Source organism: Cyrtonyx montezumae, unplaced genomic scaffold, assembly GCF_038088225.1.
Source record: "Cyrtonyx montezumae isolate F1298 unplaced genomic scaffold, pur_monq_1.0 scaffold_8, whole genome shotgun sequence".
In the NCBI taxonomy this organism is placed as follows: Eukaryota; Metazoa; Chordata; class Aves; order Galliformes; family Odontophoridae; genus Cyrtonyx; species Cyrtonyx montezumae.
The window spans coordinates 109,589,522-109,604,951 of record NW_027072089.1 but is presented as its reverse complement, the minus strand read 5'-3'; the positions used below and the strand labels follow the sequence as shown (position 1 = coordinate 109,604,951).

Here is a 15,430-nt window from a genome sequence, read left to right as displayed (position 1 = left end):
ATGGGCTAGATGAGACCGAGATGAGCTGAAAGTGATTTGACCAGCCAGGCTTAAAGTGCTGTCGTTAACAGCATGCCATTTACCAGGCAGACCACAACAATTGGCCATATGTAGATTTCTAAACATCAGGAAGTAATATGTGGTGGGTTAAGGCGATGTAGGTCAATGCATTCTAATTACAAGTGATACTGAGCTGCCTCAGCTAACAGAAATGAATCACTACTCAGTAGTAATGTTTGCTCAAAACAGCACAAACCTTAAGATAATTTCTTAAACAGTGATATTAAAGTAAAAATTCTTTTCAACATTGTGATAAATGGGATGGATTAAATTCCCATTAGTTCACTGCACTACTAGTAATAAACCAGATTAATTGTGGTAGTATTATTGGTAATTGCAGAAGATAGTTCAAAAGGATGCAAAAGATAAGGGGGCGTTGTCATTCCTGAGCTGTTCAGAACCCTGTGTGTCTCACGTTTTTCAAGCTGTTGATTTTTACTTGGTTAAGGCTGTATGATTAATAAGAAATCAACTTGTGTTATTGTGTGGTATGTCTTCTTATACACAGTTATGATGCCTGGGATTAATAAATCGATAATAGATTATTTCTCTCAGCATGAGAGAAACTCTCTTTCCCCCCAAATGTAATTTTCAGTAGAGACAGGATCTTATTGCAATTCTCATTTGGTCAGGCATTTCTGAGCAGACATTCTTCTACTGAGACTTTCTCAGTTCCTTTTTAATGCTTTTACTCTTTTCAAATTTTTCTGGTAATCCAACTATACGAACGTTTCCTGACAGCTTTAAATCTTAAAACTATAGAATTTACAGTCTGTATACATTAGTAAGAGTATCTTAGCTGATGATTGTTAAAATTAATTTTTGGAGATGGAAGTGGACAGCTTTTGGTAGGAGATTTATGATCATGATTAGACCTTGCGGTGATCTCTGAAGTCAGGAGCTTTCATATTCAGATAGATCACTTCTGTCAGCCTTCTGAGAGATGTAGTGCTACATTTCACATCAGCTGAATATTACAGTAATGTTTTTAGTTACTGATGACATTACTTTCGGTTTTGATTCAGCATAAGATGCTATTAAGAACAAATTTGTGAGTAATTTGTAATAGACCTTTCTGAAGAAGGGCAGGAATGTAGGATGCTTTCTGGTCACACGCTGAGAGGTTTTCATACAATCTTCATTCGCCATGCCTATTTTTGCAGCAGAATGAAATGACTGCTAAGCATAGCAAATGTGCACTGGAGTATGCAGAGGTACTTAGAGATGACCATGTTGCTGTGGTTTCTTATATATCACCTTCTGAGAAATTCTTGTTCAACTCTATACTGTTTATGTTCATTTTTATGTTTCGTATTGGTCTTCAGTGATAACACCAAATTTAGAAGTCAAGAAATGCATCTTTTGAGAATGTAGACCAAGTGTACTCTTGTCATCTGTTCTTTTAAAAGGAAAAAAGAGGCCATCTTCCTCTTTCACAAAGTTATAGTTCAGGTTATTTTTCACTGGGAAAAATAGGACCAAATTGTTAATAATGACATTAACATTGCATTAGTGTACTCTGGCATCCTATATAATTTTCATGACCACTGAGAAATTTGTGGGTGATGTCTTTTTTTAATAGCTGCCAGTAAAAATTGAAAGCGTGAGTAACTTGTGTTTTTTGCATTAAAGAGGTGGTATATGTAGAAATATAGTAAGAGTGATAAATCAGGTTAACATAATGACTGTTACCATCCGAGAGATATTAGGCAGTTCAAGACACTAATGGACTAATAATTCTAGAAGTAGTTAAGCCTCACAAAGTTAACTTGTTTACCTTATCTTGATGACAGCAAGAGCTGAATGTTTGCTTGCAAGGATATAGAAAATCTTTGAATTTATTTATTAAAAAATACAGTTTTTTGTAAGCTTATCTTAAAGGCACTTTTAAGTGACTGTGTGAACATTTGTCATTTTATTAATGAATTGTGAATGAAAATCTCTTTCCTTTTATCTTTTGAAAGTCAGTTTCATTTTGGAATTTAACACTTCTCTTATTACTTTGACAATATTAATGCACAAAAATAGCCAGTTCCAAGATAAAAACAAACAAAACAAAACATAGAAGAAAAACAAGCAGGGATGGAGAAGGAGAATACCAGGAGAAATGTAGTCAATAGGTAAATGCTGTGCTGCACTCATACTTTGTAGTTAAGGCTCAGGATGCCCATATACTTTATAAGGAACGTGGCTAGTTCCAAACAGCAGGTGGAAAAAAAATGAGACTGATATAATCCAGGAGTCAAATAATGAGAGCTGAAATAATCCATTTAAGTTTACCTGGCAAAGTTTTAATAGAAACAGAAATATAATTTAAATCCATTTGCCTCTGGTTGTATGTTTAGCCTTAGAATAGGATAGATTTTAGGCTACTGTGATAATGAGGAGTTGCCTTTTCCTGTCTGTAAGAAGAGTTAAGAAGTGTGATTAGTGCTTGTTAAGCAGGTGGCACTTGTTTGCCAAAGTTGTACGTGTGTTTGCTCTGGTGGGATCATCTGACATCATTTTGTTTTCTGAAAAAGGGCAATGAAATGTAGCTGCCAACTGCTTGGGGTATTTAGCTGGAGTGGAATGGCTTTGACAAAACAGAAACGTGGCTCAGTGTGAGTGTGAGGAAGATGATCATCATGGAAGGCGCTCAGTGCACCATAGGTGATGAGTTCTAGTTAGCAGAACATTTGGCCACTGTTGTCTCCATGTCTGAATAACCAGTGATACTGTGTAAATTAGAACGATCTATAATCTGCAAAGCACCGATTTCACATCATTTATGCAGTCACTCAGCATTATTCTTCATCTCAGAGTAGCTCTGCATCATGGTTGTTATCAGTCACTAGTGCCCATGGGCTAGGATTTGCAGGGGTGTGTTTATAAAGATGGCTATGATGTTAATACATCATCACTGCAGTTCTGTAAATGTGCTGCTTGCACTCTTGTCCACCTCCTTACACTTTTTTTTTTTAACAGCTGATAAGGGGATTATGCTGCAAGTCACTTGCTTATATTCCATACACCTTGCTTATTTATTTATTCTGCTGAGAATTGGAGTACAGAGCTCCAAGTTTATCAGCATAGTCTAGGAATAAATGGTGCAGATAAGATAATCACTATTGTTATGGAGGATCTCAAAATGTAGTATTGTATATATGGAGATGCATCATCTTTTCATGATCATATTGAGAGTTTATTTTGTTTTTTTGAAGATCTGAACGGGAAATAGATACTTGGAAACAGTGATGGATGGAGGAATGTTAATTTCTCACATGGTTAAAGATCTGGAGAAATACAAAATGAATGCTTTTCTTGAGGCTGTACTCTCAAATGCAGAGGTAGAGCTATGGAGAAGTATTTTCAAATAAAAACAGTACAGTAGTTTCGTTCAGGGGAAGCATATACTATTTTTCTTACAGTAAGATTTAAAGTAAAAAGTAAGAAAAAATTAAAAAGAGGGTTATTTTGTCTGTCTTTAAAATTAATTTATGAATAATTTTAATTCTTTTTGTATACATACACATTTGTGTAGCAATAAAGTAAGCAAGTATATGATGAAAACATTCAGTCATGTCTTTCTTTTCTATTAAGACGTGAGGGTAGGGCAGAGATTACGGAGAAGAATAGATACAATAATGCCCTTAAAAGTCAACCTACTTTAATTTGGATTGACAGGCAACACAAGTTTGTATGTTCATTTCATGGCAATTAATTCCAACTAAATTTTGAAGCACATCTACTCAATATAACAGATAGAAATTCTGAATCAATGTAGTTAACAGAATAATTCAGAATCACACTGTACCTTGATTTCAAGTTCATAGCTGTAAATTTTATTATGTAACTTTATGTTATTACTGGTGGAGATCTTCAGAGCACAGTTTAAGAAGGGAGGAAAATGCGAGGAAAGGCAGGCTGGGCTGATGTGCATATCCATGGAAGGACCTCCTACTTTCTGTATAGGAAGGAAACTGTGCTTCAGACTTACATATGTATGACTTGTTACACCATCATGGAAAGCAATTTATTTATTATTAAATCTGTGCATTTCACTGAGTTAAAATGTATGCTTTGGTCATTCTACCACATTGAATTTTGCAGTGAATTTTGGGTTGGGGTCTGTCAGATGCCAGCTGTATGGAGACAGTAGTTTTCATGAGTGTAAATGTCCTTGGTGGCTCACTTCCCCACCATCTCGTTCATAGCTGTGCTTGTTGGAAGTAAAGTGAGAAGGCTATGTTCTGCATGGCTCCCAGCACATAAATCAGACAACTGTGATGTAAATTTGGTGCGTTCTAGAGCAAAGCATAAAATAAATTTGTTGGGTCATATTTCCTGAAATTACTGCTTCCATTTCACAGAAATCCACAAAAAGGTCTTCACATGTAGTGCAACAGATTCAGTTGTGGTTGAAGAATATTTTGCTTAGTAAATATTTGTTTGGCTCCATGTTTCTATGGCAGTGACCCAGCAGGTATTGTAGTGTGGATTTTGGCTTATTGAGATCTGAGTTTATTGGCATGTTGTATAACTTCATGTTACTATATCAGATATATTTGTGCTTGAAGAATGAAATTTTTGAAGCTTTTTCATTGTTCTTTGCCTTTTTAGTTTCAAGTCACTGTTTCTGTGATGGCAATACATGAAAATAGCTACTATATTACTTCCTCTTTTACTCTCCACAGCAATGGAGTTTCATGAAAACCTGCACAATATAGGAGCAAGAGAAGGCTTAAAAGAAAGAAAACTGCAAAAATCAGTAGAAAGTTTTACCTGGAATATTACAATTTTAAAGGTAATGTGTCTTCCATTAGTTTGTTATTTTTCTATTCACAGGTGGTGTTCTGATGTTATTGTTGGTCATTATTCTGCCTCATAGTTCAAGTAGATTGGTTCGCTTTTATGATCATTTTCATTGTTCATTAGTTTGAAAGCACAGCAGACTGACATGATTTTTTTCATTTATATTATTTTGGAGGTTGTTTCATTTAGTTTGTCCCTGAGGTTTTTGTTTTAAAACCTCTTAACGTTTACAGGATCTACTGTAATCTTGAATACATGGGTGAAATGAGTACTGATTTCTGTGAAGCTGCTTGGGCTGGGAGGAAGTTGTGCTGCCGGGTCAAGCCCGTCCTTTGATTTCAAAGGGAGTGTGACTATTAAGGGTGGTTACTGAAAAAAAAAAAAGGAAGAATGTTGCTATTGTAGCTAGTGATGAATGACAATTAAAGGTGTATGCAAAACACATAAACGATCTATACTAAAGTAAGGTAAGGATATGTGACCCATAGATTCTCTTTGTCTTTTGTTAAGCACATTTGCCTATATTTTTACATAACTTTAAGTGATGTAATAAAAAAAGTACTTTCAGCTAGAAACCCTCAGGAAACTTGAATGTGGAACAGTTTTTGAGTTTCTTATCTCTTGTCTTTCATCTTGGCAGAGTGTATCAAAATTTATAGAGACAGCAAAACTGCCTACCCTAATTTATTCCCTTGACTCTATCCTTCTATCCCAAATTATTCAAATTTTGTGTTTACATCTACTAATGAATTCTTCTCTCCCGCTCAGTCAAATATTTCATTGCTATATTAAACTATAAAATCTGTTTTAGTTAGATTTTTCTCCCACACGTGTTTCATTTTTAGTTCTTATTATTGAAAATAGAATTCTCTACCCCTTCTCTTTACAGTGGACCACTACAGACTGTAATGCAGTCGTATCTCTGCTTTCTGTGTTGGTTTCAGTTGTTAAGCTTTTCACTGTGCTGCTTGGTGTTCCTGTCCCCATCGTGTTACACTGCACATGTCCAGAGCAGAGGAGAATCTAAAATAGGTCAAATTTGCTACAGTGTGTACAGTTAATGCATTCTAAAAATGTATTTGCAGATTCTGCTTTGAGATGAAAGAACCAGACTGTTACTTTTCCTTTATTAGAGCAGAATTTCCTGAAGATGATACATGCAATGTGTCAAATACCAAGCCTGTACTAACCAGGAGATACAGAGGGAGAGAGTCAGTTCAGTGGGTTTGGACAAATATCTAGAATCACAGAATATCACAAGTTGGAAGAAGCCCACAAAGATCAGGGAGTGCAACTCCTGCCTCTCTGCACAGGACCACCCCAAAATCAAACTGCATCTGACAGTGTTATCCAAAACCTTCCTCAACTCTGACAGGCTCAGGGAAACAGATTCTACTCCTTTAATTATCTCTCAAAACTAACAGATACACTTTGTATAAGTAAATTTATTTTAATACTTCCAGAAACAACAGTAGCTTTGCTTCACCTCTTCTTTCCATTCAGAAAGTAAGGACTGGTGGGGGAAAGACTTTGCAGTTGATGAGTGACTGACCTGGGAAATCAGGATTCCTGTATAAGCCAGGAATTGGAGAACCTATAGTGGAGATCTGACTCTTAGAGCACCAATGGGCTTTTGTGTGTATCTCTAGGATTAGTGTAATTATGAAGTTAGAAGGCCTTCCTTTTGAAGAGATTATTGAGGAAATCTCTTCAACATTGACGTAGTTTTTCTAGATTAAGGTCCCTTCTGTAGGAAGGTACTGTTTGTCCAGTACTTAAGCAAAAAATGGATGTGTAATCAACCTGTTGTCTTAACTGTAGCAAGTCTTATTACAGAAGGTTCATGTATGTTGTAATATCTTAAAAATTATTAACAAATATTATAGTTCACAAATACTATAGTTCACATAGGCATATATTAAGGTTTTTATTTTTTTTCATGTTTTCTACAGAAAATTAGAGCTTGTGATTTGCTCAAAGTAAAACACATTGAGCTTTTTCACTCTGAACTCTTAACTATAAACTGTGACTGTGATTTGTCTGGAGTGACATAACTAAAGAGGAAAAGTTTGAGTTTCTTAGACTATGCTCCTGCATGGACAAAAGGACCTGCAGCCATAATTGTGACCTAGTGCCATGTTTTTTGGAGAAACCCTCTTTGTTCTCCATGAACAGCATCATCAGCTCTCTCCGAGAGGAGTAGAGTGCTCATGTGCTGTGGCTGATTTATTTTCCAAACTGACGAAATTGCATTCTCCCCTAAAGGCAGAATTGATCTTCTTTTTCTTAATTGGGACATTTTGACTATGGTTGATGCAATGGAAAGTCTGATAAAATAACAAAATTGACAGCTTAATTCTAGGGGAACCCTTTGTTAGAAGAGCTGACCTATCTACAAGGGCCACTCCGAGTTTTAGATGTCTTACTGCTTACTGTTCTTCTCTTTCACGTAGTTAAATTTGCAAGACCACTTGTTGGTAGTTTCTTTACAAGTATTACTCAAACTGATAGCACTCATATTTTCTAAACTGATAATCACATTTCCTGCCAGAAAGAGCGCTGAAAAAATCACTCCAAAGTGCTGTTGAAGCAGACTTCTACAAACAACCTAATGAAACAATTTATAGATTTTTCTGGTACAGCAAAACTTCAGGAAAAAAGAAAATAATTGTCACAGACTTTGAAATGCCCATAGGAAGAGGAGGAGCACAACAGCTTCTGTAGATTAGTCTTTGCAGCAGAAAGCTGTTCTAAGCATGGGGAGAGTTTGAATGAAGTACTTGGAAATGTAGGTGTTAAGTTGTAATTCCAACATTTTTCAGCTACGTATTGTTGGCCATGATTTTTTAGAGATCATATTGGGCAACACAAATTATTTTCTATATTTTTGTAGTCTGCCAGTTCATGGCATCTATTACCTCTGCAGTGATGTTGGTATCGCATCTGGATTATTTTTGTGTTTATAAATAGAACATTGGAAACACCAGGATGCAAATTCTTAAATATTTTTTTTCCTTTTAAAATCATTCACATTTTATGAACTGAATTTACCTATTAATTCAGGCAACACTATTGTCACCATGAGCATTCATTCATAAAACCCCTGACACCTGCTGTTTACTACTGTAGGTGCTCAGAATTACAAACAGTTCTATTAAAATACAGAAGACTGGTCTCTTGGTATTGCCAGATTTCTGGGATTTTCGCTGCTAATTAAAGCCATTTTTAGAAGTTAAGAAGTGAAATCCTTTATGGCCTGGTTGCATAAATGCACTAAGAGCAAGTCAGCTGGATGTGGAGCACTTTGGGATGCCACAGTATACTGAGCAGCTCACTATTTAGGGACAGTGATGATGACTTGTTGGTTTCCCTAATAGGAGCTTTGGGCTCCCAGAACCTGAACTAATGCCTATTCATTAGTGATACAGTTTATTGGGATTTCCTGGGGAGCGTTAGGCAGCTATTTCAGATGTCATCTATATAGCCCTTTAGTGTTCGTGTAATAACAGGAGAACTGTCTAACCAAATATCACAAGAAAATACATACTAGAGTGAAAAGGTAGCAGTGCTGAGGTGTTCTGGTTGTTACTTCGTCAGATTATCTATGAAATGGTTATGTCTTTTCGTAGGTATGAGAACTGGTAGGAACGTTTTTATTTATTTATTTATTTATTGAATTTACTTTTCAGGAGCTGTAATATAAAAACACAACTTCTTGAGAGCCCTTGAAGAAGGGAAATCTGAATCATATTTAGAAGGTCTTTGAGTTCTTTGAATGTTGGGGGCAGTTTTTTCAGATCTGGATAACTCTTCAACTTTTCTACCTTTCAAATGTTTCATATTATTGTTCAACATTGTACACTAGGCCTACAACTTGAAATTTTAAGATGCATACTTTTTTCCTCATCTTAAAGCTTCATCTTGGTACACCAGCAGAACTAGGACAGATGCACTGACCTCTCTCATTTGATCTGTTGCCATGTGTGATAACAGTGGTCGGCTCTTATTTTATCTTTGGCTTAAGGCATGCCAGCACATGTTGATTTCACAAATGATTTTCTGAGTCAGGACATTCAGAAATCAATTTCTTCATTCTAGCTGTTGGAAAAGTGTAATGTACACAGATTCATTTTTTTATTTCACCTCAGTCTAAACCTGACCCCACTTTGCCAAGTGTGTTTAGTCTAAACTCATTTTGCTTGTAGTAGTTAAACTCCTTATTCTACATATTATTTTCTACAGAGTTCATCTTATCACTGAATCATAGAATTTGGAGTTAGAAGGGACCTTTATTTGATTTAGTTGTATTGTGCGGTTGTTTACCTGTTATGCCTTTTTTTTAATTATTATTCTCACCAGCTGTTAATCTCGTTGCAAAGCTCTCTCTTTTTGAGTTGCTACCCCTTCATCTGGTCTACTGTTTCCAGGCTTCTTTCGATATGGTGATTTTTGTCTGGGTTTTTTTTTATTATTATTATTTATTTATTTTTTATTCCAATCCCAATTTCAAGCTGTTACTTCATTCTTGCTCCTCAACCTGTCTATTCTAAACTCAGTGTTCTCGCACTGCATTAGTAGATTTTTTGCTAGTTCACAATCTCCTCTTTCAGTTGGATCTTGCCACTACTTTGCCTAATAGAATCCAGCTTCTCCTTTTGCAGTGCTTGACTACTTGCTAGGTCAAGCCCAGAAATTGCTCTCTCCTTCTCCCTTTCTCTGCTTCCTTGCCAGTTGTTGTCCCAGGCTACTTCCTCCCTTCCTCCAGTTTGGCTTTGAGACTGCTTGTGTTGGTAACCAAAATGCTGGTGGTGGGACAACTTGGAGAAGCCATACAGGAAAAACCCAGCATTTTCTTCAAACACATTATTGTGTGAGAATGGAATATGCGTTGCTTTGCCACATGCTGGAGTTGTCAGGAGATGAAAAATGATCAAGAAGGAAATCCTGTGTGATTATACTAACCACACTCAAAATCTGATTTTTATTTGTTAAAAGCCCATCACTTGGATCCCCTGTTGTTGAATTGTTGAATTCTTACCCCAAGTAGGAGTAGAGGGGAAGGATGGAAGATTCTTAAAAAAAAAAAAAAAGACAGCATTTTCCTGTTTTTATTCTCAGAGCTGAGTGATCCATGTGGTTGAGGTTAAAGAATAATATTAAACATTAAAAATGATAATAAAATCTGCCAGTGGCAAAAGTGCTGCATGGAGAATATCGCTCTGAGTAGTAAAAGTTTGGCAAGCATATCAGCAACTGAAAACAATTAAGAAAAATAGTGATTTTTTAGCCAACCTTATTAATAGACTGCTGATAGCAAGTCTGCCTATAATAGACAACTTCATTAAAGTTCTAGAACTGTATAGCACTAATCCATGTAAAACAGATCTGGGCTAGAAACAGATGCACTCCAGATATGACTCATTTAATCTGCTGGAGTGTTTTAAATTAGCTTTTAGTTGTTTGTCAGTTTGGAAAAAAAAAAGATTAAAAAAAAATAAAATTGTATCCCTGGTTTTCCTTAGAAGAAAATTTTACTGAAGCTTTTGCTGTGTTTGGTGAACTTCCAGATTTTTCCTGCTCTGTAAATAGAAAAGATACTCCAGCTATTATAGCCTTGGATTATTCTAAGGAGTATTTATTTGAATAAAGCAATATATGTTTTCAATTTGCATGCCTCAAATGTGTAATTCTGATTACTTCATAAGGTAGTATTTATATTCTGAGTTGCTAAAGAAGAGAGGCTCAAGTATCACAACTTGAGTGCACATCTGCTTTAATCTGATCATCGTTCTACCTCTCCCTTATTTTTGAAATCAAAAAGTGAAGTTGGACATCAGCCTTATTTGGCAGAGAAGGAGAGGTGACGTAACAGTTGTATCTGTACAAGAGAAGTGTCTATTGGGCACTAGATTTTGCTCCAGAAAGACAAGAATACCCCAATTGCAGGAAAAGGTGCAGTCAGGGTTTGTAACTTATTAGATATTATGTGAAGTTCTCAAGGAACCACAGTGGTACTCTGTGTGTTTGTTTTCCTACCCTTCAGCTGGATCTCACATTGTTTAAGATCTGGTATTTTTGACACACCATCTGATTTTCAAGGTGTTGTGGTTAGAGGGCTTTAATACAAAGAGCTGAAGTAGCTGTAATAGGGCAGAGCCAGATCACCTGAGTCTGGGACGTCTTACAGCTTTACTTAAGCTGAATTGCTGTGAAGGGTAAGACTGCAAGATAGCTCTGAAATGCAGACACTGCTATGAAGTTTCTGTTGTCACTGTACTTTTTACGTCACTCCCTGACCTGTTATTTTGTAACTCATATTTTGACAAACTTTTATTCTTTCTCATGCTCCTTTTGAATTCATCACACTGCTTGGAAAAAAAAAAATCTCAAAGAAACAATAAACAAAGTGGTTTAACAGGTCCTTGAAGTATAAAATGAGCCTTCACAATTTTGTCTTTGTGGAAACATTTATAGTCCCATAGATTAATAATACAGAACAGATTACGTTTCTGAAAGCTGTTAGAAATAATCCCTCTCCTTTGTTTATGCAATAGATTGGCTCCAGAGCTGGTAAGGAGCTTGGTCCTTATCAGTTTAAAAGCATGAAATAATCAAATATTTATTTATTTACTTAATTTGAACAGGGCAACTCTATCATTAATCTGAAATAAACAGAAGGGCAAAAAAGATCTGTGTCGTCCTATTATCCACTATGTGTTCAAACAGCATTTTTGTTTTTCAGGGACAAGCTGATCTTCTCAAATATGCTAAAAATGAAGCACTGGAGAATCTGAAACAAATCCATTATGCCACTCTTTCATGTGGACTCAATAAGCCAGGCACCGAAAACACTGAAATCTCAAAGCCCCGTCGAAGCCTGGAGGTCATACCTGAAAAAGCAGGTGATGAAAATGGAGAATGAGAGAACTCTCGTCTCATAATTATGGAGTTTATAACTCTGTGACCAATTGTAGCTGCATAGGACATTTGCTTTGCACTTACTGTTGAAAAATATTTGGAATCTTCAAAGCACAACTGGAGAAGCTAATTACAATCTGTTGAAACTGTGAATGTATGTAGCAACTCTGCTTGTGAAGGCAATGATATTGTGTAACATGGAAATTACATTATTGGCCAAAACGTAGTACGTATGTAAAAGATGCTGTAATTCAGTAATAGTGTGCTGAAATGTTTATTATAGTGCCATAGGGAGGTGAATGCTTTTGAAATGAGCTGTGATTAGAAAACAGTTCACAGAATGTGACAAGACACCTTGATTTTCAAACAGATTAGATGTGCAGGTTCTCTGTTTCTTTGCACGGTTCTGTAATTGCGCTAGCAATGTGAATTATTGTGCACCTAACTTTTGAAAATCAGGTCCGAAAAGGTGGGATCCACATGTTTCACACTATATGTAACTCAGCCGCTCAGATATTTGGATTTGGGGCGTTATTGATTTTATTGTTGAGCCATAAATTAAATCGAGAATGTAATTAGACAGTGATCACTGACTTCAGTGCACTATAGGAGAGCCATTATGTAAAAGGAAAATGTGCAATCAATCTGATAGCTTACGTCAGAAAAAAAGATTCATACCTATTTTGCCTAAGATCTTCTGCAAATGTGTGTAGATAACGTGACCAAACTGCAAGCAAAATGTTGTAAATAGTTTTTCATTTTGTGAAGTGAAGTGCTCATCTTAAAAAGTTTTATGAGATTGCTCCTAGGCAAGTAAAGCTTTTAACTAAATTTTAACTTTTTTAGTTTTCAAGTATTTTCTTCCTTACGGAATACACGATATCTCGATAAGCAGATTTGTCAAAAAACAAAACAAAACAAAACAAGACAAAAAAAAAAAGCTGTTCTGGTTCTGTTTGTTCGGTTTGATGACGACATTAGGTAAAGGTATTGTAGCTGATATGCTCATTGTAAAATGACTATACCAACCTAGAGTGTTCTCTTACTGTTTCTGATTTAACAATAAAATGGACTATACAATTACGGAAGCTAATAAATTTGAAGAAAAACAAGCAAAATCCTACAGAGATCAAGATGACGTTTCTGTTCAGTTGTGGGATAAAGTGGAAGATGGTAATGTTTGTTGAAAATCACTGTTACAATTTTAGCTCTTCAGGACATGCATTCTACACAGGTTTATCCATTTAATCAATTCAAGATCCTATTTTTGCATGTAGATTGTAATGTAAATCTGTGTATAGATAATATCCTGTGAAAGTCAGTAGAGCTCTGACAGAGAACATCAGTATACCCACACTCAATCTGAATTGTCAGGGACTTGGACTTACTTTCTAGTCATTATAAAGTTAAAGGAAAAGAAAGATGAAAACAATTTGCACAGTAAATGTCACATCTTAGCTTGCATTTTTAAATGTCAAACTGAATGGGTTAGGAGCAGTTTTAGAAAGTGCTAAGCTCTCTTAGTGTCCAGTGACAGATCATATGCCTCAATATGATGATCCTGCCAGGAATGAGTTCTGCTCTGAAAATGAAGTGTTTAACCCGTGGTGAGCACCTGCAAGCACTGCTTTGTGAGCAGTCCTCCTCTGTGTTGTCAGCTCCAAGTGTTCCTTTGGCACAGCTGCTTGATGGGAAGCAACACGACATTGGCTGTTACCAACTGTACTCTGAGCCAGCATAAAATTAGTCTTCCAGGGTCAAATCTATTCCCGACTTGTCTACAGAACAATAACTTTGTTACATCAAGGTTTAGCTGGGCCATAAATTGACGAGGTCAATTTCACTTTATCGGAAAATCCAAAAGTCAGGCTGCTGCAAATTTACCACCAACTTTACTCCCAGTAGAAAGGTGTAGACTTTGAAGAAAACATCAGGACAGTTGGCATTATACCTCAGATAGACCTAAAGGCCACTGGAGCTTCGTTAGCAGTCCTGGCCCATCACAGTTTTAGTGGCAGTCACAAAGTTACGTAACTGATATCACAAAGCATTTCTGTGCGACCTCTTTCTTCATGTGGGTGATCAGAATTAATGGCTGGGGTATCCTTACTGTTGATAAATTCCTGCTTAGCGTGTCACATCTTTGAAATCAGAGGTTGGGTAATACTGAAAGGATTGAACACACGTAAGGTTGTTCGGAGGGTTTTTTTCACTTCAAGGCAAAATAGAAAAGTGAATGATGAGTGCCACATGAGTTAGTGCTGACAGGTTTTGTATGTTGAACTCTGCTATACATATAACTCCTCTGATCCTGCTGTATCTCACTGAAAATCAAGATAATTCTGTTTCGTGATTAGTGTCTGTATATACCATCTGCTTAAACAAACAAAAGCAAATCAACAAAAGCAACCCAACAGCTAAAGTAGATGCATTTAACAGAACTACAATTTAAATACTTTTGTATTCTAGTGTGACACTGAGACCTCAAAATATAAGTTGCTTTTGTGCATTACTCATACTCGGTCCAAATCTGTATGTAACATAAAGGCTTCAAATGAACTCAGACAGATGGTGTGAAAGTTGACATGTAGCTAAAATCCTTCAGGGAGTTTGCATGCTGCATGCTAAGAGAATGCAATATAACCACCTGCAAGCGAAGTATCAGGTTCTGTTGTTAACCCAGCAATGATTGATTTCAAAACCAAATTTATTAGCATATTTTTCTCAGTTGTACTTTCTTAAAGCATTCCTTGCATCCATGGTGCGATTTATTATTAGTCCCTTTTGACAGTGTTTGTTTTAGATAATACATAAGTACAAACACCCCAAATCTGGTGAAGTGCTCTTAGTAAAACTAACCACAAGTTTATGTTATGCTTCTCTTTGCCTTTATTTTCAAAAATGTGCTGTAATGCAGTTGAACTGTTTTATATAGCTTTGAACTCTGGAAGATGGAGCCAGCACAGAAGTGGCTGTTTATCTCACTTCAGTTTTGGATTTTGTTCAGCTCCAGTGACTAAGGGTATGTATTCAGAAATATGTCAACATATTGCTTAATTTAAAAGAAAATACTAATTGGGAAAGGAAACGTTCACATAGGGATCATTATCCACGTAGACGGTAATAGCGAGTTCATTTCTGAACACGAGAAAACGGATGAAGTAGCTTTTTAAAGGAGCATCTCTAAAAAATACCAGCCCTGGCTTTATTCCTTCTGCCTTGCATCCCTCTCAGATGTTGTGCTTGGTGAGGTCCAGTCCATAGCAGCCACTGGAGATGGAACTACAAAGCACAGGACCATGCCCTCTATCGTCTGAACTCGCCAACGGCCTGCAGGTGGCAACTCAGTCCTCCAAGAATTCCCTGAACAGCACAACCTGAGGGATGTTCTGGGCCTATTGATGTCAACAAAGACTTCAAAACAGAGCTTGGGGACAAGTTCAGGAGAAGCTGTGGCCCTTCTGCTCTCAAATGATGGTCTTCCTAGTCAAGTCAGCAAGGTCTGGACTTAAGCACAGTATTGTAAAATGTCTTCTCCATCTCAGACCTTTTGTTTCTTCTTATTCTCATGTTTCTGCAGCAAGGAATGCCAGGTGGGTACACCGTTTCATGGGCTTGCTGGTGTAGGCACAGTGGAAGATGCTTTATGAGTCAGGCT

General features: G+C 36.6%; 1 protein-coding gene across 1 annotated transcript in view; it reads left to right on the top strand.

The window, feature by feature from the left end:
- Window positions 1-12,695, top strand: part of PLCL2 (phospholipase C like 2) — a 93,850-nt gene extending 81,155 nt beyond the window's left edge. Inside the window, exons 5-6 of the mRNA XM_065752694.1 lie at window positions 4,737-4,846; window positions 11,597-12,695. Coding sequence (XP_065608766.1) covers window positions 4,737-4,846; window positions 11,597-11,776 — 290 coding nt within the window. The 3' untranslated portion in view covers window positions 11,777-12,695. The remainder of the gene's footprint in view (window positions 1-4,736; window positions 4,847-11,596) is intronic.
- Window positions 12,696-15,430: the final 2,735 nt, after the last annotated feature.